This window comes from Leptodactylus fuscus, chromosome 3 (genome assembly GCF_031893055.1).
Source record: "Leptodactylus fuscus isolate aLepFus1 chromosome 3, aLepFus1.hap2, whole genome shotgun sequence".
In the NCBI taxonomy this organism is placed as follows: domain Eukaryota; kingdom Metazoa; phylum Chordata; class Amphibia; order Anura; family Leptodactylidae; genus Leptodactylus; species Leptodactylus fuscus.
Genome location: NC_134267.1, coordinates 10,813,283 through 10,840,632, shown reverse-complemented (window position 1 = coordinate 10,840,632; position 27,350 = coordinate 10,813,283). Strand labels below are relative to the sequence as shown.

At 42.9% G+C, this 27,350-nt stretch overlaps 1 protein-coding gene across 2 annotated transcripts in view; it reads left to right on the top strand.

Moving 5' to 3' along the window:
- PLEKHH2 (pleckstrin homology, MyTH4 and FERM domain containing H2) overlaps positions 1-27,350 on the top strand; it is a 98,061-nt gene that overhangs the window by 43,986 nt on the left and 26,725 nt on the right. The window contains exons 4-14 of one of the 2 annotated variants that reach the window (XM_075267013.1): positions 3,240-3,389; positions 4,550-4,633; positions 4,992-5,073; positions 5,932-6,105; positions 8,756-9,690; positions 12,687-12,759; positions 13,667-13,758; positions 14,894-15,035; positions 18,404-18,540; positions 20,499-20,609; positions 25,215-25,301. In XM_075267013.1, the coding sequence (XP_075123114.1) occupies positions 3,240-3,389; positions 4,550-4,633; positions 4,992-5,073; positions 5,932-6,105; positions 8,756-9,690; positions 12,687-12,759; positions 13,667-13,758; positions 14,894-15,035; positions 18,404-18,540; positions 20,499-20,609; positions 25,215-25,301 (2,067 nt within the window). The remainder of the gene's footprint in view (positions 1-3,239; positions 3,390-4,549; positions 4,634-4,991; positions 5,074-5,931; positions 6,106-8,755; positions 9,691-12,686; positions 12,760-13,666; positions 13,759-14,893; positions 15,036-18,403; positions 18,541-20,498; positions 20,610-25,214; positions 25,302-27,350) is intronic. The other variant, XM_075267014.1, reaches the window with a different exon arrangement.

Below are 27,350 nucleotides of genomic sequence, written 5' to 3'. Positions count from 1 at the left end.
ACTTGTGATATACAAAGTAATCAAGTACTTACCTGCTGTGGATATCTCTGTTTGGGGTTGATTGGAGGCCCCGCCCGGACCTGGCGGTGTAGTCATGTCAGGAAGGAAACCACCAGACATTCACGTATATCGGAAGCGAACATTACTTATCTTGAAACATTTTGAAGAAAAAAAACAGACATGGACAGACATTAATCTTGTGCTTCCCAGTGAAATCTAGAGAATGAACACGAGGTTCTTGGTATAGATATTGATCAAGGTGTAGAAGCCACTACATCAGGGGTAGGGAACGTACGGCTCTCCAGCTGTTGCAAAACTACAACTCCCAGAATGCATACTTGCTCTACTGTTCTTGGAACTACCATGGAAGTCAATGGAGCATGTTCGGAGTTGTAGTTTCACAGCAGATGGAGAGCCGCAGGTTCCCTACCCCTGCACTACATGGAGACCTCTGTATGGTGGGTCCCTACTAAACTGGGTGCTGCGCAGTGACCACCACTATGGAGTGCCCACCGGGGAAGCAACCCAGTAACACCTCCGCTTCCAGACTAAGGCCACCCCACAGACACAGTACCATAGTAGTGACCGTACCATGTGTCCTTATCTTGATAACTTAAAGTTGTGATTAACAAACAGGACAAAGCACACATATAGCAAGCAGGACAGTGCCATAGACATGAATGTATCATAGGATGTACTTGGATGTCATCCAATTGCATTCCATGATAACCTCGGTCCCCAATTCCTAGTGTCCATCCGATCATGTGCATAGTCCCTCAGACAATGAGTTTGCAACCGTTGTGTGCATCTATGTGCATGCTAATGAGTTTGCAACCGTTGTGTGCATCTATGTGCATGCTAATGAGTTTGCAACCATTGTGTACATCTATGTGCATGATAATGAGTTTGCAACCGTTGTGTGCAACTATGTGCATGATAATGAGTTTGCAACCGTTGTGTGCATCTATGTGCATGATAATGAGTTTGCATCCGTTGTGTGCATCTATGTGTATGCCAATGAGTTTGCATCCGTTGTGTGCATCTATGTGCATGCTAATGAGTTTGCAACCATTGTATGAATCTACTGTATGTGCATGCTAATGAGTTTGCAACCGTTGTGTGCATCTATGTGCATGCTAATGAGTTTGCAACCATTGTGTACATCTATGTGCATGATAATGAGTTTGCAACCGTTGTGTGCATCTATGTGCATGATAATGAGTTTGCAACCGTTGTGTGCATCTATGTGCATGATAATGAGTTTGCATCCGTTGTGTGCATCTATGTGTATGCCAATGAGTTTGCATCCGTTGTGTGCATCTATGTGCATGCTAATGAATTTGCAACCGTTGTGTGCATCTATGTGCATGCTAATGAGTTTGCAACCGTTGTATGAATCTACTGTATGTGCATGCTAATGAGTTTGCAACCGTTGTGTGCATCTATGTGCATGCTAATGAGTTTGCAACCGTTGTGTGCATCTATGTGCATGCTAATGAGTTTGCATCCGTTGTGTGCATCTATGTGCATGCCAATGAGTTTGCAACTGTCGTGTGCATCTATGTGCATGCTAATGAGTTTGCATCCATTGTGTACATCTATGTGCATGCTAATGAGTTTGCATCCATTGTGTGCATCTATGTGCATGCTAATGAGTTTGCATCTGTTGTGTGCATCCAGTTATGTGCATTTTCCCTTAGAAAATGCGTTTCGTGGTGGCCTGGTTGTCCATTTAGAGGAATCTCTTCTTTGGATGATTTGCATACTTTGTGTTCCCATTGGCTGTGCATAAGTTTCCATACAGTCGCTTGGTCTCAACCAATACTCCCACCCAAAATGAGTTTTACATCTAAACAAGACATAATGGCTGCAGTAGTCTGATTTATTTTCTTAACAAGGCGGGCACACAGTAGCCGGGCCCTGTCCTTTCTCAGGCCTCCACTGACAGCTCCTCGGACAATTAATGCTTTTCCTTACTGGAATAGTTGACTTGTGTAAACTTCTCCTCTCTACAGATAAACAATGAAACGCATGTTTGAGAAATGTTACCCGGCACAGACAACACAGGCCATGGCCGCTCGCTATGACTTTAAAAGGACATATTTAGTTTTACTACTTTGGGATTCCACAAAACAAATATCGAGATTTCAGGGGTATTTATTGACACCCTGGCAGATTTCCAGGAACACTGGAATTGTAGTGTCAACCTTCAGTTCACTAATAAATCTTGGTGAGCGTCACTGCCAGCCGTGCTATTGGAAATCTTTCATGGAGACTTTAGTATGTAGCATGTAACCCACAATGCAAATGTTTCATTATTCTAGGAGTTAGTCCTGACGTAACTGGGTAATATTCATGAGTCATTGCAAGAGCGAGCGTGGTGGCTTGGTGGTTAGCACTGTTGTCTGGTGGCACTGGGGTCAACCAAGGGCAACATATGCATGGAGTTCGTATGTTCTCCCCGTGTTTGGGTAGGCTTTCTCCCACATGCCAAAAATATAGCGATAGCTAAATTTACTCCCGGTACAGACACCTGACCCTTGATGGGGGTGGGATCCTGTATGGCAGCCACTTACTCCACGGTGCTCCATGAGAATAATACATTATACATATATACACATTCTGGAATCAAATCCATCAATATCTAAAAGAAAAAAGGAATGTTTTGATTAAAAAGTAAAACAATGTATCGACCCAGGAATCTCCATGGTTACAGACTACAAACAAAACCCTGCGTAGTCTGACTTAGCTGTCATGAGACTTTCCATGTCCTAAAACGTGTACATTATCTACACAATACCTATGGAATGGGCAAAACCTTTAAGATTTACAAACCCTATACACATTAGTTCATTGTCCACTTGAACCAGCAAATTGTAGCAGGAGTAGTGACCATCTAATGTGTATAGGGGCCCCTGACTATTGACCAGCCATGCAGGATTCTGACAGCACCGTCCTCATCTCACATGCTTGACCGAGTTGAGTATACATGTGTGTGTTTGTTCAATAGCTAAATCACATATATGGCCAGCAATATGTAAAAAAAAAAGTCAAAAAGTCAGTCTTGTTCTTCCTGGAGATCATAGGATTGGGTGTGTTAAAATCCAACATACCTGATCCTGTTCTGAACAAACATTGGCCGAACATCTAATACACATCTGATGGTCAGCCATTCCCACCATTCCTTAAGCACACCCCATCCTAGCTCAAAGTCTGAGAAATGTCTTCCTTTCATGTAGGTTCAGATTATGGAAGACAAGCTAAAGGCCGCGGACGTGCACACCAGCGAATCCGAGATGCGATGGTACAAAAAGAGTCAAGAACTGGAAGTCTTAGTACAAGAGAAAGATGAAATTATCCAGTGCTTGGAGCAGGAACTAGAAGAACAGGTCAGATCCTTCTATATCCTACTTACTGAATATTTACCATTTTGCTGGATACATTGTTTAATGACGGAGCCCTAAAGGGGACAGTAGGCGAGTGCAATGCAAATCACAGAAGTGGGTGATACAGTGAGATCTTGGACAATAATATTTAGGTTACAGGCTCATGGCCGAGTGTGCCATCCTCCTAGGGGTGTCCAGTGGTCCGTTCAGTTCTGATGTATATACAGCAGGCCCTATCCTACTCCGTGTCATCGGAACAGAACACATCAGAAGCCCCATAGAGGTAAGTACTAGAGATGAGCGAACAGTAAAATGTTCGAGGTTCGATATTTGTTTCGAGTAGCCTCTCAATATTTGACTACTCGAATCGAATATCGAACCCTATTATAGTCTATGGGGGGAAAATGCTCATTTCAGGGGTAGGCAACATTCAATCAAATTATACTTACCAAGTCCACGACTGAGGGTCGGGTTGGATCCTCCAAGAAGTCTTCTCCGTGCAGCGTCCCCGCGGCGTCTTCTGGCTCTGAATTCACTCTGCCAGGCATCGGGCCTGGGCAGAGCCGACTGCGCATGCCCGCACTACAAGCACTACAAGCGGACATGCAAATAATATGCAGTCGGCTCTGCCCAGGCCCGATGCCTGGCAGAGTGAATTCAGAGCCGGAAGACGCCGCGGGGAAGCTGCACGGAGAAGACTTCTAAAGGTAGGAGAAGAACCAGCATTGATTGGCCGACTGTATAGCATTCGGCCAATCAATGCTGGTTCTGCATCGAACTTTTCCATTCGAATAGCGAGTTGTTCTCGATCGAGTACGAGTATTTCGAATACCGTAGTATTCCATCGAATACATACTCGATCGAGTACTACTCGCTCATCTCTAGTAAGTACATCATGAAATGCACAAAGTGTCATCCAAGTGCATTCCCCTGTACACTTGGCTCCACATTGGATGCACACTTGGTCATGTGCACGGGGCCTTACAGCATTCTCTAGTCCCTTTTCCAACTACAAGAATGTTTTCATATATTTTGTCTCTTGTAAGGATTTTGTATGATTTTTTTATTCTATAACATATGTTGCATATTGCAACGTTCCATAGAAGTTTCAGTTCTACTCATGTAAAGTCATTTTCTCCTTTGTCCCTGATTTATCCCTGTAGAAACAAATACGGATACAGGAAGCCAAAATCATAGAAGACAAAGCAGCAAAAATTAAAGACTGGGTGACGGGAAAGCTGCGAGAGGTGCGTAGCGAAATAAATCTGTCCATGTATAGGAATCCCACATTATCATTCAATAGATACACATACACCTTAGTATGGAAGCGATACAGTCATATGGCCTAATTGTAGTGTCGCTATTCGCTCGCACGGTCCCATCGGTATTGACGGTGTAGGGTCACATATTTCTGACAGGGTGAATGGTGATATCCGGTTGTCAAAAAGGAAAGATTCTCCAGAATTGTTACTTTACTTGTAAGACTTTCTCTAAGACATCCATAGTCTGTCTGAGACAAGCCATTAGTATTGGGTTAGTTGGGGGCTCGGGGACCCCCTTCTATCACTGTTGAAGGATAATTCTATTATTCTCTGTATTATTCAGCTGGAAATTGAGAACCAAAATCTCCGGTTTATTAACAAAAGTTACAGTGAAGAGATTGCTTCCCTGCGGTCCAGATCACAAGGTAAGCGCCATATGTGAATATGAGTTAATGTTCTGACGTTTAGGAGGTGTTCACACGTAAGAGTTTGACAAAAGAAATTTCCGCTTCAAGAATTTGAAACAAAAACCTACGAGGATTCTGATCGTGAATTTGAAGCTGATTTTGGAGACAAATGCCGCTGTATTTTGCCTCTTTTGCCTTCATTGGGCAGAGCCAAATTCAAAAATTTGCAAGCAAATTTTGAAAAATTTCCACCTCTAATTCATTTCAATGGGAATTCTCAGGAGGATTCTTCATGAAGAATGAGTAGGATGCTTATTTTTTCTGCTAGCTAAAAAAAAATCAGCTCCTGCCTCCCAATGAAGTGCATGGGGGACAGATTTCAGGTGGAATTTGAGGCGCGTGAACCCCCCCTAAAATATCACGCACACCGCTGCGTTGTATGTAATCTTCCCAAGAAGCATGCATTGTTCAATGTAGCAGGACATGCGTAATCTGCAACAAATCCAATGATTAGGTCAATATAGAATCAGAACAATCATCAATATATCAATGAAGAATTCCAAACACATGTCCTGACTTGAACTGTATCTGCATCCTCGGGAAGTATATACAGTTGAATTCTATGCTGGAGTAGGGAGATCCCTGAAACCCTTGCTTGGTGATCATTAGTGAGAGGGGGCACTAAGGAGATGCCACCATTATATGGAGACACTTACTGTGGGTGCCCTATTATGGTACAGTACAACTTGGAGACCTAATGGTATCAACCATTTTAATGCTATTGTATTTCCCAGCTGTTTTTACTTTCTTTACCTCCAACATTTGGCTTGAGTGCCAACAATATTTAACAGAATATATATATGTTCTATTACGTAGATTCAAAAACTAAGAAGTCTCCAGTCTGCTCCACACCCAAGCAAGCTGAGGGTCAGCGCCTGAGCAGCCTGACCTTCGGGTGCTTTCAAAACCGAGCAAAAAGCCCACAGCAGGACTCAAAAAGAGAAGAAAATGGCAACAAGTTGCCCAATGACGCCAATGACCATAGTGAGGGTAAGACTCGCTCACTCCAGTTTATTTTCCATTATAAAGGATGATGGGGAGGGATAGGTCATGTTCAATTTTATTGCCAAATTCTTTTGTTCTTGGGGTAAGTCAACTGCTACTAGGGCACATGCAATGTTGGCCTAAGGCTCGGTTCACATGGTGGAAAATGAAGAGAAATTCCTCTTCATTTTCCAAAACTTTATTTGACCGTGCAATTTTTTTCTACTATTTGTGGATGGGATTAGCCAGAATCCCATCCACTTTGCAGGTACTGTAAAACATAGCATATTTGCAACATGGAGTCCTACCTTTAGATGCAACGTGGGGCCCTACCTTCTTCTTCTTCCTTCTTCCTTCGGTAGATATTCCATTTTCTGTCTTTATGCAAATTAGTTCTCTTGCAGCACTCGGGGCAGTCCCCAGAGCTCAAACAGCACTGGGGGCGTCCCCAGTGCTGCGAGAGAACTCTCCAGCACCACCTCCATCTTCTTCAGAAACTAGCCTCTACGCATCATCTTCCGGCCTGGCTTTCAACCTTCTACGCATGCGCTATCGGCTCTGCCAGTGGGCAGAACCGACTGCACCTGCGCGCGGCCATTTTTTTGTGGCTGCTTACGTGAGCTCTTGTAGCAAGTAGCCACAAAAAAAATGGCTGAGGTCTGCTGGGAGAGCCGATTGCGCATGCGTAGAAGATTGAAAGCCAGGGCAGAAGACTATGCGTAGAGGCCAGTTCCTGAAGAAAATGGAGGCGGCGCTAGTGAGTTCTCTCACAGCACTGGGGACGCCCCTAGTGCTGTTTGAGTGCTGGGGACCGCCCCCGGTGCTGCAAGAGAACTCATTTGCATAAAGAGGGAAAACGGAATATCTACCAAACAGTGGCACGCAGAAGACATCTAAAGTTAGGAGAAGGCTTTCTTAAGGCTAGGATCCCTTTTTTATTATTATTATTATTATTTATTTATATAGCACCATTAATTCCATGGTGCTTTAAGGTTCTTTGGTTAATTGAGTACCAGTAACCTTTTAATGGTTTGAACATAATCAGTTACTACATTGAGAATTTCTATATATCGACATATACAGTCCTATGAAAAAGTTTGGGCACCCCTATTAATCTTAATCATTTTTAGTTCTAAATATTTTGGTATTTGCAACAGCCATTTCAGTTTGATATATCTAATAACTGATGGACACAGTAATATTTCAGGATTGAAATGAGGTTTATTGTACTAACAGAAAATGTGCAATATGCATTCAACCAAAATTTGACCGGTGCAAAAGTATGGGCACCTCAACAGAAAAGTGACATTAATATTTAGTAGGTCCTCCTTTTGCAAAGATAACAGCCTCTAGTCGCTTCCTGTAGCTTTTAATCAGTTCCTGGATCCTGGATAAAGGTATTTTGGACAAACAATTCAAGTTCAGTTAAGTTAGATGGTCGCCGAGCATGGACAGCCCGCTTCAAATCATCCCACAGATGTTCAATGATATTCAGGTCTGGGGACTGGGATGGCCATTCCAGAACATTGTACTTGTTCCTCTGCATGAATGCCTGAGGATTTGGAGCGGTGTTTTGGATCATTGTCTTGCTGAAATATCCATCCCCGGCGTAACTTCAACTTCGTCACTGATTCTTGAACATTATTCTCAAGAATCTGCTGATACTGAGTGGAATCCATGTGACTCTCAACTTTAACAAGATTCCCGATGCCGGCATTGGCCACACAGCCCCAAAGCATGATGGAACCTCCACCAAATTTTACAGTGGGTAGCATGTGTTTTTCTTGGAATGCTGTTTCTTTTTGGACGCCATGCATAACGCCTTTTTTTTATAACCAAACAACTCAATTTTTGTTTGCAAAATGAAGCTGCCTTGTCCAAATGTGCTTTTTCATACCTCAGGCAACTCTATTTGTGGCGTACGTGCAGAAACGGCTTCTTTCTCATCACTCTCCCATACAGCTTCTCCTTGTGCAAAGTGCGCTGTATAGTTGACCGATGCACAGTGACACCATCTGCAGCAAGATGATGCTGCAGCTCTTTGGAGGTGGTCTGTGGATTGTCCTTGACTGTTCTCACCATTCTTCTTCTCTGCCTTTCTGATATTTTTCTTGGCCTGCCACTTCTGGGCTTAACAAGAACTGTCCCTGTGGTCTTCCATTTCCTTACTATGTTCCTCACAGTGGAAACTGACAGGTTAAATCTCTGAGACAACGTTTTGTATCCTTCACCTGAACAACTATGTTGAACAATCTTTGTTTTCAGATCATTTGAGAGCGGGCTGTCCATGTTCGGCGACCATCAAACTTAACTGAACTTGAATTGTTTTGTAGAAAGAAATGGTCCAAAATACCTTCATCCAGGATCCAGGAACTGATTAAAAGCTACAGGAAGCGACTAGAGGCTGTTATCTTTGCAAAAGGAGGATGTACACCGGTCAAATTTTGGTTTAATGCATATTGCGCATTTTCTGTTAGTACAATAAACCTCATTTCAATCCTGAAATATTACTGTGTCCATCAGTTATTAGATATATCAAACTGAAATGGCTGTTGCAAACACCAAAATATTTAGAACTAAAAATGATTAAGATTAATAGGGGTGCCCAAACTTTTTCATAGGACTGTATAATATTTCTATATGTGTTCTCTACCAGTAGAAACCAGTACAAAAGACAAGTCACCCACGAGTCCCCAATGGCAAGAATCCATGTCAGCTCAAACATCATCGGTACAAAGTATTGGATCCATGGAAAGACCAGGCAAAGGGAGGACAGGATCAACTATCCCTAGTATTACCGTAAGTGACTGGAGCTCTGAAGAAGACATAAAGAGGTCTCACGATAGTAGATGTGCATCCAGATTGTCCAGCCAAACCTCCGAAGAAGGAAACCAAAACAAGAGACGAGGGAGTGACACATATCTAACAGCTTCAGAAGAAAGCAACTCCACCTGTGAAGATGACAATCTGGGGTCACCTACCAGCGAACCCGTCCAATTCTATTCTTTGCACAAAGGACTACAAAAGAGTAACAACTTTGGAGGTAAAAAATATTTCACATTCTCAAGTCAAAGGTCGAAACAAAACAGTTCTTCTGATGACCTCAGCTCGAAATCTCAACTTCATGATTCCACCGCCAATGATGCCACCACCCCAAACCAAGCCTTTACCTCACCCATCTCATCTAAGGTGTCTAACCCAACATCACCTGGACCTCAGTGTACTAGTCCTAAAGATTTGGTAACCAACTTACCATCCCCCAAACAACGAACTCCTAATATCTTAAATGTAAATACATCTATGGCCAAGAAGCATCTAAGCCAACCTCAGATGAGCTCAGACCGGATGTTTGGTAAGGACAGAAACGCGATCAGCATGGTGAAGCCGTACAGGCCGCAGGAGACCGACATTGATTTGGTTGATGAGCAGGCGGCTCACATATTGCAGAAGATGGATACAGGATATGGCGAAGGATTATTTTCATATGACGTTCCTCACAATCATACGACAGATCATAATATTTTATGTTCTCCAGAGAGGATCACCTGTTCCAAACCTCCGACTCCTCCCTTACATCGATTTCCTTCTTGGGTAAATATTACAATGTCTTGTCTATGTTGGTGATTGTTTTTCTGATGTGTAAGTGGAGCATTTGTATCCTATTTAATGGACATGCATTAGGATTCCTTTAATAAGATATATTACAAAGTTTCCTATATTAACCTTTACGACTCATTTATGGAAGGGTTTTATAACCGGAGGCACCCCTTAAGGTTGCAGGTCCTTTCTCTGTAGGGTAGTGATTGTCACATGACTCCAGATGAATACAGAGGCATTGAAATAATAATATTACAATGTTAATTACATCTGAAGATTGTAACTGTATCAATAATAATAATAATAATAATAATAATAATCCTATTAATATTATAAATGTGAAAGTTTGTGGGTTTGTGAGTTTGGAAGTTCGGATGTTTGTTCCTCAATCACGGAAAAACCGCTCCACCGATTTGGCTGAAATTTTCCACAAACATAGTTAATACACCCCATTGCGCAATAGGCTACTTTTTGTCACAATAGCGCACATACGTTTGTGCCAGGACCCCCACAAACCCCAAACTCACACCACCATCTCTGCAATCTCACACACTTTGGACCATAGCAAGCCCCAAAATTCATATTGCCCTCTACAGCCTCGCCCCTAACCCCACACAATCTCATATACATATACTTTACCACTTTGCCCCTCACCTTAACGATACTCCAGGAGGCGCTCTTTAACGCTCCGGAGCAGCCATGTTTGCCGACCCCCACCGCTCTGACAATCCGCGACACCCCCCACCCATGCCAATACCCCTAGGCGGTCTAATAAATGCAAAAAAAAAAGTTTACAAAAAGTAAAAAAAAATAAAAAAAAATAAAAAGGATTAAAAATTCAAATCACCCCCCTTTCCCTAGAACACATATAAAAGTAGTTTAACACTGTGAAACACATACATGTTAGGTATCCCCACGTCCAAAATCGCCCGCTCTACAAAGATATACAAATATTTTTCCTGTTCGGTAAACGCCGTAGCGGGAAAAATGGTCAAAAGTGTCAAACCGCCATTTTTTTCACTGTTTTGATTCTGATAAAAAATTGAATAAAAAGTGATCAAAGCAATAACATTTCCCGAAAATGGTAGAACTACAAAGTACACCCGGTCCCGCAAAAAGACGCCCTATACATCCCCGTACATGCAAGTATAAAAAAGTTACGGCTGTCGGAATATGGCGACTTTTCAAAAAATAATTTTTTAACATAGTTTGGGATTTTTTTAAGGGGTCAAAATGTAAATAAAACCATATAAATTTGGTATCCCCGGAATCGTAACGAAACACAGAATACAGGGGACATGTCATTTTGGTTGCACAGTGAACGCCGTAAAACCGAAGCCCATAAGAAAGTCGCAGAACTGCATTTTTTTCTTCAAATCCATCCCATTCTGAATTTTTTCCCTGCTTCCCAGTACATTATCCTATTAATATTATAAATGTGAAAGTTTGTGAGTTTGGATGTTTGTGGGTTTGTGTGTTCGGATGTTTGTTAGTCAATCACGCAAAACCCGCTCGACCGATTTGGCTGAAATTTTCCACAAACATAGTTAATACACCCCATTGCGCAATAGGTTACTTTTCGTCACAATAGCGCACATACGTTTGTGCCAGGACCCCCACAAAACCCAAACTCACACCACCATCTCTGCAATCTCACACACTTTGGACCATAGCAAGCCACAAAATTCCTATTGCCCTCTACAGCCTCGCCCCTAACCCCACACAATCTCATATACATATACTTTACCACTTTGCCCCTCACCTTAACGATACTCCAGGAGGCGCTCTTTAACGCTCCGGAGCAGCCATGTTTGCCAACCCCCATCGCTCTGACAATCCGCGACACCGCCCACCCATGTCAATACCCCTAGGAAGTCTAATAAATGCAAAAAAAAAGTTTAAAAAAAGTAAAAAAAAATATTAAAAACAAAAAAAAAGGATTAAAAATTCAAATCACCCCCCTTTCCCTAGAACACATATAAAAGTAGTTAAAAACTGTGAAACACATACATGTTAGGTATCCCCACGTCCAAAATCGCCCGCTCTACAAAGCTATACAATTATTTTTCCTGTTCGGTAAACGCCGTAGCGGGAAAAATGGTCAAAAGTGCCAAACCGCCGTTTTTTCACTGTTTTGATTCTGATAAAAATTTGAATAAAAAGTGATCAAAGCAATAACATTTCCTGAAAATGGTAGAACTACAAAGTACACCCGGTCCCGCAAAAAAAGACGCCATATACATCCCCGTACACGCACGTATAAAAAAGTTACGGCTGTCGGAATATGGCGACTTTTCAAAAAAAATTTTTTTAACACTTTTGGATTTGTTTTTAAGGGGTCAAAATGTAAATAAAACCATATAAATTTGGTATCCCCGGAATCGTAACGAAACACAGAATACAGGGGACATGTCATTTTGGTTGCACAGTGAATGCCGTAAAACCAAAGCCTGTAAGAAAGTCGCAGAAATGCATTTTTTCTTCAAATCCACCCCATTTTGAATTTTTTCCCTGCTTCCCAGTACATTATATAGAATAATTAATGGTGGCATCATGAAGAAAAATTTGTCCCGCAAAAATTAAGACCTCATATGGCTCTGGGAGCGGAGAAATAAAAAAGTTATGGGCTTTAGAAGGAGGGGAGTCAAAAACGAAAATCAAAAAATGCCATCGGTGGGAAAGGGTTAACTTCAAATACTTCTGTCCCAAAGTCACTATGTAAAGTTTCTCACAACACCGTATATATAGCAGCTCAAATACAAAGTAACTTCAACACAAAAGTCTCACGTATTCTCTGAATTACAGCAAAAACAAGACACAAAGTTACATTTCATATCCCATCCCTTATACACAGTACGAAAACCTTACCCCCGCCTGTATATACCCACTGCTACAATCACCGCAGACGAAGTCGCGGGTAACAGCTAGTAATAATAATAATTTCAATCAAATCAATGCCTTTTCATTCAGTGTTTATTATTTACTGATAGGAAAACCGGATCTACGCCATTGCTAAGTCTGGAATGAGAATGTCAGAGGTTTCTGTGGATCCCAATATGAAGAGTAAGTAACGCGGTATATGGAATATTTCAGGGTGGAACTGACTTGTTTGTTTGTCTCTTTTCCTTCTATTATAAAATGCATTGAAGAGGTTTTGTTGGAATCTCAGTATACTTGCTCCTGTTTGCAGTCGCCACCTTAAGGTTTCCATCATCACAAAACAAACCCAAAGACTGTCAGAAGGCAAAGACCTAGAGATCTGCCCGATCATTCATAGGTGTATAAGTATAGGTGGGGTCATTAAACCCTGCTGATCTTGTCTTTGCCTGGGATTGTCTAATGTACTTGGTCTCTGAGTATAAGAGAAACTCTTAAACTGACCTGGTTCTGACCGCTGGCTATTATTCCTGATTTACCCCTTTGGCTTCTTCTAACTTGGTTTTGACCTCTTGGATTTGACTTTTTGGCTTGGACTTCAACTCTGCTCTGATACTTCTTCTGGTTACTATTTACTCTCCTGGTGTGACATTGGTTAGTTTGTTACTCCCTTTGTATTAGTTAGGAATGGATGTGGCTGAATTGGTTAAACACTATAACTGGAACTGTTGTCCATATGTTATTGGTTGTGTGTGGGTTATAATATATTGTACTTCAGCATGCTTTAATTTGGAAAAAAATTCTGCTGTGATCCTTGGGAAGTGTGGTTTTTAGGGCTGAATATGATGCCATATGGAGACACCATAGGGTGACACAAGAACTTAGAGTCATAGAGCGTCCATTGTCTGGAGCCATAGGGCTTCCTTGTACCCCAATATAGGCACCATTGAGGGCTTGGGGACAGTCACATTAATAGAAAATATCAAAATATTAAAAAATAAAGAATAGTAATGAGTAATCGAAAAACTTTTTTTTAATTGTATAATTATTTTTAATATGTTTATGTTTCATATATTTTACTTGTTTTCTATAGGTATCGCAACAGCATCATGTCCCACATCTGGTGTCTACACATCTCTCATATACAAGAACCTAAGCACACCCGTTTACACCACATTGAAAGGGGTATGGAAGGATTCTCTTTTAGCAAAGTCAGTCATTTTTGACTATCTTATAGTAAATTAAAGGGATTTTTTTGACGGACTATTCAACTATCTTTAAATGGTGCCTGAATTTTCATGAAAAGTTGAAATATGTGCAGGGTCTCGCTGGTCACTCTGTTCTATGACTGTATAATTCTCCATACATGATGTTCTATCAGTTTTCCTGCAGCTAATAGTCCCATTATGGCTGCAGAATATTTAGCATTTCTGTCAAAGTCTGCCCCTCTCCCCTATCCATATGTACATGTAATTGTTCCAGGAGTGACTATAAAGTAACATGTTATATAACAAACAACTATCTAAGAATAACCAAAGACACTGGACTGCGAATACAGGTTGTGATGCAGCTAAAAACCTCCCTGACACAGGAAAAGAGAAATCTGAACAGAATGAAAGAAAGCTGGTTACTATCCTATCTGCAATAGCACAAACAACTAGTCACAAGTATATAGAAGTACAAACATTATTATATATTCTCTATACATTGTAGAAAATGTAGAATTTTTATGTGTGCCTGCTGTAAGGAGAAAAACAGCCCCTCCCCGCTACATTCACTGTGTGAAGAGAGAACAGGCCACCTCCTCCACTCACTGTGCTCCTATCTACAGACTGATGTATCTATGGATGGACCTTCCCTAGTAATAGGGTGTGAACAGCAAATTAGCTAGAAGGGAGACACCTAGTGGCAGGAACCTTAGAGAGGTTTTCCAGGCAGAAAACAGCAACTTTTTAAATAAAGTGCATTCAATTTTGGTCCAGAATCTCATGATATATTAAATGAGACTAAGTTGTCTTAAAAATTAGTGGCCACTTAAGATAGGCCATCAATGTGAGTTTAAGGAGAGACCCATGGGACTCCTACTGATCAGCTGCAGCTCCGTTATCTAGACATAGGCTAACTTGCTAAACTTCAGGCAGCTCAGCCACTAGGTTTTCTGGGTGGTTCCTAGACTCTTTTCTGATAGTGGGGGTCCCACCATGGTTTTGGATTCCTAACGTTAAGGCTGTCAATGGAAAACACTTTAAAATATAGGGGCTACATTTATAATATTTTTAAAAAATATTTTTCTAAATTGTAATTCTTCTTATATCTTTAGAAGGCCACTCAGATCAGCACTAGTCCCTTGGAAGACTCATCAGGATCTGAGGAGGAGTTGAGCTCGCGGTCAAGTTCTCGGACTTCTGAGTCAGACTGCAGGAATCAGAGTGAAGCAGGAAGCCCCCGGGCATTGAAGAGAGGTAAGTGCCTGCACCGAGATTCTTAAAAATATTAAAGTCAACAACAAATAATCACTTTAAAATCTCAAGCCACGTATGTAAGGTTGTGTCCTTTCTGAGGTCTTTGTGTTTTTAGGTATATCCTAAAATCTACCTATATCCATAGATCCAGGTAGATCCAGGTCTCAGTGCAGGGTGGACTGCCCTCATTATACAGTAATTAGAGATGAGCGAGTAGTGAAATATCCGAGATTCAATATTTGTTTCTAGCAGAGCCTCAATATTCGACTACTTGATCGAATATCGAATCCCATTATAGTCTATGGGAAAAAATGCTCGTTTCAGGGGAGCCCACTATGCAACTAAAGGAGAGTCACCAAGTCCACAAGTAGCAGGAGGAGAGTGTTTAGGAGGAGCGAAGTGCAGTTAAAGCGCACGGACCCCATTATAGTCTATAGGGTCCAAGCGCTTTAACTGTCCAGCGCTTGCAGTTGCACTGCTATTCCATTCGGGGGGGTTCTCCTGCGGACTCCTTCCGGATGAGAGGCAAGCGCTAATGTGAACTGGCCCTTACTCGTTCTGCAGAACCAGCATAGATTGGCCGAATGCTATACACTGTATAGCAATCGGCAAATCAACGCTGGTTCTGCAGCAGGCTCGTCCTTGCTAGTCAGGAGAGCTTGGCAACTTGCTGATACGAGAGCTGACTTTTTCTCATAGGAATGCATTGACCAGCGTTGATTGGCCAGTGTACAGCATTCGGCCAATCAACGCTGGTTCTGCTGGTTCTGTGAGGAGGCGGAGTCTAAGATCGGACCACAATGGAGACTGCTGTGGTTCGATCTTAGACTCCGCCTCCTCACAGACGAGCCTCCGGCAGAACCAGCGTTGATTGGCCGAATTCTGTACACTGGCCAATCAATGCTGGTCAATGCATTCCTATGAGAAAAAGTAAGCTCCCTCGTAACAGCAAGCTGCCAGCTCTCCTGATTAGTAAGGACGAGCCTGCTGCAGAACCAGCGTTGATTTGCCGAATGCTATACAGTGTATAGCATTCGGCCAATCAATGCTGGTTCTGAATCGAATCTTTACTGCAAATAGCGATAGTATTCGAACAAGTACTCGATCGAATACTACTCTCTCATCTCTAATTATAATGTATCTTTGTTGGGGTTCACTATCTCCAGTCCTGTGGTCTCCCATCAATGGGGTCCGGATACAGTGCTCCCTCATTTTCAGATTTCTGCTCTTTGACAGATCTAGAAACTGCCCGAGTTTTGATATTGCTCCCCTCCTAATACTCATATATACATATAATATACATATAAAGTGACTATCCTTTTCAATTTGCATAGTAAAACCTGCAGTTATTTTTTTATATATCACCCTTGTGCATAACAGTGAGGGGATGCCACACAAAAAAGTGTACAAGGGTGCATTGCAACTCTGAAAAGAGAGAGGCCTTCACAAACCAGTTCCCCGATTCACCAAAGCCAGAAGGCCCTAAGAGGATTGGGGTACCGCTTCCTCCTGACTTCTACATAGGGGCTCCAAAGTTGCAGAAGAGGAGGTAACCTATATGGCCACCTCAGGGGGGTTCCAAAAGGGCATCACATTCCTTAAAAGAGAAGGACCCCCAGCCTCCCCAACCCTCTAAGCCATAAGGCTCTAAGACGGTTGGGGACTACGGTCTCCTAACGCCAAAGGAAGGAAGACCCAACTTGCTCCTGTCTATCACCCATGTGTAATACCAGGAGCCTTCACCTAGGTGCACCCACCTGGAGAGAAGCAAAGCGGGAACAGGGGACCTAAAGGGAACACAACTACTCCCCCTAGGCCGTGGGAAGGTCCCAAAAGGGCATCCATCAATGCACATAAATTAAGTGGGAGGAGTGCCGTATACTAATAATAGATTATTTGGGATCTCACTCATCTATTGGGGGTAATAGTTCACATTGAGGAGATGCAGCTGATGGAGTCTTGCAGGCAGTGATTCCTGGGAACAATGCAAATATTGGTAATTACCTGTCCTCTTTGCAGAGCTCTTGGGCAGCGCAGTCGGGGCAGACAGTAGTTGGTTACATAACATAGTAATAACATAAGGAGACTTATTATCCATCAGCTTTATCAATGCCACATCTGGCTCTCATAAGGAGCACAAACTTGGAACCGAGTCCTGGAACGTATGTGTTCAGATTCAGTATTTGGAACAGATGTTTTATTCCTGGTTTTGAGACGTAAATGGACACCAGCTGGAAAAACGTTACTAATAAAGTGAAAGGACTTGATATATTCTCCATCACACAATGTGCTCGTGAAGATATTTGGTCTATGATCTCCATCAGTGACCCAACAGTAGGAAGGGGTTGGGCAGGGTTAGAAAAACAAGACTGCACCCCCACCGATCAGCTGTTCTCAACATCTGATGCAAAGAGAATTGAGCAGGAAGCAGACAGCACCGTTCTGTGTGTAGTGGTCAAAGTAGGTTATTGCAGTTCAGCTCCTATTCACTTGCATGGCAGCTAATCTGCAATGACCTAATTTTGTCTCTACATGGAGAACAACGCTGTCTGCTCCCTGCTCTGTTCTTTGTGTTTCGTTTCTTTAGAACAGCTAAAAACGGACATGCAAAAACTTTGTAGCAGTATCTCTGTTTCGCTATAATATCCTCTTATTCTACAAATATAGACGCCATTACGGGGAGCATTTCACCACCACGCACCACTAATAAATAAACAAGGTGTAGGAATAGAAGGTACAATGATGGATCTTGCCTTTGGGGATCCAACAAGATCTACCGTTACATTGAAAGTTGGTAATACCGCATAGTGATGTTATCATGTTGCAAAAGGCTTTGCATTCTGAAACAAAGGTTAGAGGAGGTGTGTATTGTATTAAAGGGGTTGTCCTACTATCTAATGTTAAGACACGCCGTGTGGTCAACATATGACATACGGTCCACACCTGCGTTCGGGTTTCGGTTCTTCGGGACCTGAAAAACAGAAACCAATCCGCTTACATTATAATGGGGTCCATGTGGTTTCCACCTGAAAAATGTGGCCTGATTGCATTGTTCAAGCAGAATGATGAATGGAAAACCCGAACGGGCAAGGAACGCAGGTGTAAATCCAGACTAACTTAAGTTGGTCCATGGATTCAACTTATAGACATCTCTCCAAACCTAGTACTGATAGGTAAAGCTGGCTATGTTGGCTCTACGTTTAGTAATCGGAGGCACCATCAGTCGGACCACCACAAATCAGTAAGTGATGGCAAATGCTAGTAACATATCACAGAGGTCTCTAGGGTACAAACCACTGTCATACGAAACGGTTTTGTATTTGGTCTTATGGATCCATAACATGGACATCTCCTCGTCTTCTCTCCAGGCATCTCCTTCTCCTCCATGACGTCAGACAGTGACTACGCCATCCCTCCCGACGCTTATTCCATTGACAGTGAATTCTCAGAACCAGAACAGAAGCTTCCAAAAACCTGTTCCTCATCAAGTGACAATGGCAAAAATGTAAGCCACATGGATCACAATGCGCATCGACTGCTTCTAATCAGAATATTTTCCAGCAGATGTCGGGAATTATTAACATCACCAAAGTCATATTGGGATAATAGTTTGTATTGTATAACCATTGGGGTCATGGCCACGTCTTTCAATTTCTAGAGTAATAATAACCAGTACCTTATATTGGTCGATTTAATATAATTGTATATTGATACAAAGTGCTGACATATTCATGTTCTGCAGAGAGGCTACTGACTATAATGGACAATGTGTAATGCTTAATTTCACCTGTGGGGGTGCTGCAGGGAATTTGATCATTCGCTACATTGTTTCCGCACTGATTACAAACGATCAAAGCGGATTACTGTGGATCCAGGGATGTTTGGCAAGGGACTACAGTCTCCGGGGGCCAGAAGATACAGCAGTGGACGGGGAGCAGAAGTTATCGATCTGCCCCTTTCAAGTAACAGGACCAGGGCTACAGCTCCAACCATGGTATAGTGGTGGTGCTGGGGAATTACAGCATCTCTGCTATTACTTCACTAGGACCAGACTGCTTTTGCTGCCCATCGACTACTGTAGCTTCTGGCATCTGGAGGCAGAAAAGTTAGCAAATCTGTGCAGGGTCCAAGCACCGGACCCCTACAAATCAGATACAGATGGACCTGTGGATAGGTCATTAGTATCAAAAATGCATTTGGAGATGGAAAATCCTTTAAGTAAACAAATCCTTTAAGATTTATGGTTGTCACAAGCTTTGGACTATCACTGATAAACAAGTAGATTTAGGCTGAGGCCCCACGTTGCAGAAACGCAGCTTCTTTGTTGCAGTAGTTCACATTCCTATATAAGTATATCAGAGTATTCGCATCTGCTACAGACTGTAAAGTCCTTGGGAGGAATCCTGAACTTGAATGGCCTAAGGATCATCTGGTTGTTATCAGACTATCTTGTCTGGCTTATACTTGGCTCTGTGCTGCCCCCTGTGGTTTGCAGGACTCTATGAAATCACAGCATGGGCATTAAAGTATTAAGGGTTAACTGGAGACTGCCCAAGCTTCTGTTCATGTATAAGTTATCCCGATAGTCCGTCATCCAAATGGACGGAAACCCCTATAGATTTCTGGTATGTGGCCGAATAAAGCAGACAAGACATTTATGGAGTGAATGGGATTTATTAAGACGGGCCTTGCCTGCTACACCAGTCTTAAAGGGGTTGTCCAGGATAACGACTTTTTTGATATGAGGCTGGGGAAGGGGAAAAAAACAAAATGGTGCTCTGGTGTCTCCCACCACGGTCCAGTCCTATTGCTCTGGTGCCTTGTTTTAGCGGAAGTCCTTGGTGGCCATGTCTGCTGTGACCAATCAGAAGCCTAAGGAAAGGACAAGGGGATGCGGGACTCTCAGTCTGCCAGCTCCACCGGGGACTTGTACGATGGAAAGCCTGTCCGCTAAAACAGAGGTTACTTGCAGACACTCACGGACCCCATTGATTGGGGTCTGCCTAGTGTCCTTCAACTACCACCATTTTTTTCTGCTGATTTTCGGCGGATTCTGTGGCGGGAGACTCCCACGCAGATGTGAACCTAACCTTAGTTCTCATGGACACAACTGAGTGCGCCAGCTGAGGGTGGTTTGCCATCCAAGTGCCTTGCGTCCTCTATTGATTTCAATGGGAGGGTTCCGTTCCGATCCATTTTCACGGAGCAGAATGGGACCTGCTCTATAAATATCAGAACCCCCTCAGAAGGGCCTCGGGCTGCACACAGGGTGGTCTACCTAAGGCCTTAGCCTCAAAGAGAAGATTTTGCACATAATTTGCATGAATTTTCAGTCCTCAGCTTGACAATGTATGTTGCATAATTTTTTAGTTTTTTTCCCCCCATTATTATTGCACGGGGTCAAGTAATCCACATTGAAGTAGAATCTTTTTTACTTAATGTAATGATTATGATACATTTTAGGAACTTTTGGAGAAATCTGGATATTTGTTAAAAATGGGAGGAAAATTAAAAACCTGGAAGAGAAGATGGTTTGTCCTTAAAGGTGGTGAACTGCTGTACTACAAATCTCCAGTAAGTGGCGATCTATCGGACAATCGGACAGATTATTTTATCTATTTTTTTAAATATCTATGAAATCAATATAACATTTTTATATGCTTTAGCACAAATATAATATGTAATATAATATGTAATATGTATCTAATATTAGAGATGAGCGAACAGTGTTCTATCGAACACATGTTCGATCGGATATCAGGGTGTTCGCCATGTTCGAATCGAATCGAACACCACGTGGTAAAGTGCGCCAAAATTCGATTCCCCTCCCACCTTCCCTGGCGCCTTTTTTGCACCAATAACAGCGCAGGGGAGGTGGGACAGGAACTACGACACCGGGGGCATTGAAAAAAATTGGAAAAAGTCATTGGCTGCCGAAATCAGGTGACCTCCATTTTAGACGAATAGTGGATTTCAAATCCGGGTCATATGAGAATGTGAACTTTGTGACTATGAGACAGGGATAGCTAGGGATAACCTTTATTTAGGGGGGAATGTTATTAAAAATAACTTTTTGGGGCTCTATCGGGTGTGTAATTGTGATTTTTGTGAGATAAACTTTTTCCCATAGGGATGCATTGGCCAGCGCTGATTGGCCGAATTCCGTACTCTGGCCAATCAGTGCTGGCCAATGCATTCTATTAGCTTGATGAAGCAGAGTGTGCACAAGGGTTCAAGCGCACCCTCGGCTCTGATGTAGCAGAGCCGAGGCTGCACAAGGGTTCAAGCGCACCCTCGGCTCTGATGTAGGAGAGCCGAGGGTGCACTTGAACCCTTGTGCACCCTCAGCTCTGCTACATCAGAGCCGAGGGTGCGCTTGAACCCTTGTGCACACTCTGCTTCATCAAGCTAATAGAATGCATTGGCCAGCGCTGATTGGCCAATGTATTCTATTAGCCTGATGAAGTAGAGCTGAATGTGTGTGCTAAGCACACACATTCAGCTCTACTTCATCGGGCTAATAGAATGCATTGGCCAGCGCTGATTGGCCAGAGTACGGAACTCGACCAATCAGCGCTGGCTCTGCTGGAGGAGGCGGAGTCTAAGATCGCTCCACACCAGTCTCCATTCAGGTCCGACCTTAGACTCCGCCTCCTCCGGCAGAGCCAGCGCTGATTGGCCGAAGGCTGGCCAATGCATTCCTATGCGAATGCAGACTTAGCAGTGCTGAGTCAGTTTTGCTCAACTACACATCTGATGCACACTCGGCACTGCTACATCAGATGTAGCAATCTGATGTAGCAGAGCCGAGGGTGCACTAGAACCCCTGTGCAAACTCAGTTCACGCTAATAGAATGCATTGGCCAGCGCTGATTGGCCAATGCATTCTATTAGCCCGATGAAGTAGAGCTGAATGTGTGTGCTAAGCACACACATTCAGCACTGCTTCATCACGCCAATACAATGCATTAGCCAGTGCTGATTGGCCAGAGTACGGAATTCGGTCAATCAGCGCTGGCTCTGCTGGAGGAGGCGGAGTCTAATGTCGGACCTGAATGGAGACTGGTGTGGAGCGATCTTAGACTCCGCCTCCTCCAGCAGAGCCAGCGCTGATTGGTCGAGTTCCGTACTCTGGCCAATCAGCGCTGGCCAATGCATTCTATTAGCTTGATGAAGCAGAGTGTGCACAAGGGTTCAAGCGCACCCTCGGCTCTGATGTAGCAGAGCTGAGGCTGCACAAGGGTTCAAGCGCACCCTCGGCTCTGATGTAGGAGAGCCGAGGGTGCACTTGAACCCTTGTGCACCCTCAGCTCTGCTACATCAGAGCCGAGGGTGCGCTTGAACCCTTGTGCACACTCTGCTTCATCAAGCTAATAGAATGCATTGGCCAGCGCTGATTGGCCAATGTATTCTATTAGCCTGATGAAGTAGAGCTGAATGTGTGTGCTAAGCACACACATTCAGCTCTACTTCATCGGGCTAATAGAATGCATTGGCCAATCAGCGCTGGCCAATGCATTCTATTAGCGTGAACTGAGTTTGCACAGGGGTTCTAGTGCACCCTCGGCTCTGCTACATCAGATTGCTACATCTGATGTAGCAGTGCCGAGTGTGCATCAGATGTGTAGTTGAGCAAAACTGACTCAGCACTGCTAAGTCTGCATTCGCATAGGAATGCATTGGCCAGCCTTCGGCCAATCAGCGCTGGCTCTGCCGGAGGAGGCGGAGTCTAAGGTCGGACCTGAATGGAGACTGGTGTGGAGCGATCTTAGACTCCGCCTCCTCCAGCAGAGCCAGCGCTGATTGGCCGAATTCCGTACTCTGGCCAATCAGCACTGGCTAATGCATTGTATTGGCGTGATGAAGCAGTGCTGAATGTGTGTGCTTAGCACACACATTCAGCTCTACTTCATCGGGCTAATAGAATGCATTGGCCAGCGCTGATTGGCCGAATTCCGTACTCTGGCCAATCAGCACTGGCTAATGCATTGTATTGGCGTGATGAAGCAGTGCTGAATGTGTGTGCTTAGCACACACATTCAGCTCTACTTCATCGGGCTAATAGAATGCATTGGCCAATCAGCGCTGGCCAATGCATTCTATTAGCGTGAACTGAGTTTGCACAGGGGTTCTAGTGCACCCTCGGCTCTGCTACATCAGATTGCTACATCTGATGTAGCAGTGCCGAGTGTGCATCAGATGTGTAGTTGAGCAAAACTGACTCAGCACTGCTAAGTCTGCATTCGCATAGGAATGCATTGGCCAGCCTTCGGCCAATCAGCGCTGGCTCTGCCGGAGGAGGCGGAGTCTAAGGTCGGACCTGAATGGAGACTGGTGTGGAGCTATCTTAGACTCCGCCTCCTCCAGCAGAGCCAGCGCTGATTGGTCGAGTTCCGTACTCTGGCCAATCAGCACTGGCCAATGCATTTCTATGGGGAAAAGTTAGCTTGCGAAAATCGCAAACTGACAGGGATTTCCATGAAATAAAGTGACTTTTATGCCCCCAGACATGCTTCCCCTGCTGTCCCAGTGTCATTCCAGGGTGTTGGTATCATTTCCTGGGGTGTCATAGTGGACTTGGTGACCCTCCAGACACGAATTTGGGTTTCCCCCTTAACGAGTTTATGTTCCCCATAGACTATAATGGGGTTCGAAACCCATTCGAACGCTCGAACAGTGAGCGGCTGTTCGAATCGAATTTCGAACCTCGAACATTTTAGTGTTCGCTCATCTCTATCTAATATGTATCTAATATAATATGTAATATGTATCTAATATGTATCTAATATAATATATAATATGTATCTAATATATGTATTATGTATCTAATATACCTGTAATATGTAATATAATATATAATATGTATCTAATATGTATGGAATATAATATGTATCTAATATAATATATAATATGTATCTAATATGTATCTAATATAATATATAATATGTATTATGTATCTAATATAATATGTATCTAATATGTATCTAATATGTATCGAATATAATATATAATATGTATCTAATATAATATGTATCTAATAGATGTGATGTAATATATGAGAACGATATGTTCCTCTAGGCTAAGGCCCCACAGGACGCTTTACCACTGTGTGAAAAACCGCAGCGGGAGCGCTTTGAACAGAAAGTTCGCTGAGTTTTCCTCCGCAGACTTTCTGTTACAATTATATCTCTACAAGAAAGTCGCCTATGCTTCCGTAGATATAATTGACATGCTGCGATTTCCAAAACTGTGCCGGTTTTGGAAATCACAAAGTATTCACGCTGCGGATTTTAACGCAAAGTGGGCATGGAATCCCATCCACTTTTCTATTGCCGTATAACGCCTCAATTTTTCCCTTGGCGTTTCTGCTGCAGACAAATCGCAGTGTTTCCGGCCCGTGGGGCCCCGGCCTATGGTCAGGGCCCTGCATTGAAAAAATGCAGCATTTTACATTACTTGCAAAGTGGATAATGCAATCAGAAAGTCCTCAGATGAAAACTCTACAAACTTTCTGCAGGCGTACCACGATACGTTGCCGCCTCATTTTTTCCCATAGTGCTTTTTTGCTGCGGTCCGCTACAAGTGGCTTTTGCCTAAAGCAGTATTCACACACATGTTCCTCAGAGTCTCGCAGTTTTCGGACCCCTCACACCCTTCCCTTTCACCTGGCTCAATAGTATTCAATGAACTGTGACATCACCTCCTTGCAGTGACCACTTATGCCGGGTTCACACGACGGTTTTTGGACCGGATTTTGATGCAGGCAGCAATACAATGTTTAATGTGATTGCTAAATAACGTCAATGAAAATGGTGCAATTGTTTATTTTATTGAACCGGTAACAATAGGGGATTCAATATTATACGGGATCTAAGTATATCTAGATGCGCCCTTTTATAAAGGCCACGCCCCTTGAAAAGACCACACCCACTTTTGCCCTGAAATCCGATTTTTGAATCACCCCGAGCAGGCTGACATCTCTGCTTGTGCGTTTTTATGCTACGGCTTGTGCAGCGGTTTGTAAAGTGAGTTATGTATATAATGCGGCACATGTTATGTTGTGCTAGAGATCTAATCTCTGGATTTGTAACGTTCAGAACTTTTCACGGACAATGGTTTATACTTTTGTTTTAAACTCTCATAAATCCTCCTCTGAGATCCTTGCACTTCTCCCCGCAGAGTGATGTCATACGAAAGCCCCAGGGTCAGATTGAATTAAATTCCTCCAGTCACATAGTGCGAAGTGACGGGAAGCAGACCGTGCAGGTAATGTAATAATCGCCGATAATGAATTCACTTCTCTAGCTCTCTAATCTCCCCGGGGATGGAATTCCCATCAGACAATCGATGTCATAAGTATCTAACCTACAAATATTGCTTTTTACTTAACTTTTGTCCCTTTTTGATTCTCGGTTTTCTATCTACAGTGTTGGCCAAAAGTATTGGCCCCCCTGCAATTCTGTCAGATAATCCTCGTTGTCTTCCAGATAATGATTACAAGCACAAACTCTTTGGCAATATCTTCATTTATTTTGCTTGCAATGAAAAAACACAAAAGAGAATGAAAAAAAGTAAAATCATGACTGGCTGCAAGTGTGATTTAGTTATTGCCACCACCTGTTATGTGCCCCAGGTAAGTAACAGGTGCTGTTAATGACACAAATTAGAGAAGCATCAAATGATTTTTCAAACAGTGCCAATACTTTTATGTTTCCTGTGAATTATATCCAATTTGGTTTTTTGACAATTCTTTTTGTGGTTTTCCATTGAAGACAAATTAAATGAAGATAATAACACCAAAGAATTTGTGATTGCAATAATTTTCTGGAAGAACATGAGTATTATCTGACAGAATTGCAGGGGTGCCAATACTTTTGGCCAACACTGTACATGTCAACAATATTCTTCTTTTGGGAAAACATTTCCTTAAGGGACACCTGAGATTTCATGAAAAGTTGAAATGTGTGCAGGGTCTTGCTGGTCAGCCTGTTCTATGACTGTATAAGCCTTCATACATGAGGTCCTATCAGTTATTATGCTGATAATAACCACATTATGGCTGTAGCGCATTTTGCATTTGTCTTTGAGGCTGTGGAAGAATACAATAAGGTGCAGTCTGACTCCTCCCCTATCCATTACTGATACTACAGGTTTCTTTATATGTAATTCTACCAGGAGTAACTGTACAATATCAACTAACTGAGAAAAGCCCAAGTGACTATAATATAGGAGAACTAGGAACCTTGAACTGCAAATATAGGGCAAATACATGCAGGCATGCAGATAATACACAGGAAAAAAAACCAACAACCTGCTTTCTGTATTTGAATAATATCCCATCTGTAACCATACAAGCAGCCAGAAGTAAATACAAGTACACAAAATATTTTTCTGACATTGTAAGGTGTCAGATTTGGAAAATGTTCAGTCCTTTGCACAGAGCAAGCACTTTGTGAGGAGAATCAGTCCCTCCTCTCTCCATTCACTGTGTGGAGACAGAACAGAATCTCCCCCTACACTGTGAAGACGTCTTGCTTTTGGATGGTACTATTGATTGGACCATGCCAAGCAACAGGAAGTGAACTGCAAATTTGCTAAAGGGAGGCACCAAGTGGCAGAAACTTTAAAGATGTTTCTTAGGCAGAAAGCAGCTACATTTTGTTCATTCTTCCATTAAAATCTAATTTTTTGTCAATCACACGTAGGAATAGCCTTAAGAAAGGCTATTCTTCTCCTACCTTTAGATGTCTTCTCTGTGCTGGCGTTCGGTAGAAATCCCGTTTTTTGTCAGTATGCAAATGAGTTTTCTCGCAGCACTGAGGGCGGTCCTCAGCACTCAAACAGCACTGGGGGCGTCCCCAATGCTGCAAGAGAAATCTCCAGCACCGCTTCCATCTTCTTCAGAAACGCCCTCTCTGAAAAATGGCCGCTTACACAGTAAGTGGCCATTTTCTTGTTGCCTGTGGGCAAGTGCAGTCAGCTCTGCCTGAAGCCTAGAAGTTTGAACCCATCTCCGGAAGAAGACGTGCAGAGAGGCCGCTCCTGAAGAAGATGGATGTGGTGCATGAGATTTCTCTCGCAGCATTGGGGACGCCCCCAGTGCTGTTTGAGCGCTGTGGACCGCCCCCAGCGCTGTGAGAGAACTCATTTGCATACCAACAAAAAAACAGGATTTCTTCCGAACGGTGGCGCGGAGAAGACATCTAAAGGTAGGAGAAGAATAGCCTTTCTTAAGGCTATTCCTACGTGTGATCGAGAAAAAAATTGATTTTAATGGTTATTTTGTTTGGCCTTGTTTCATCACACTGTTACGAA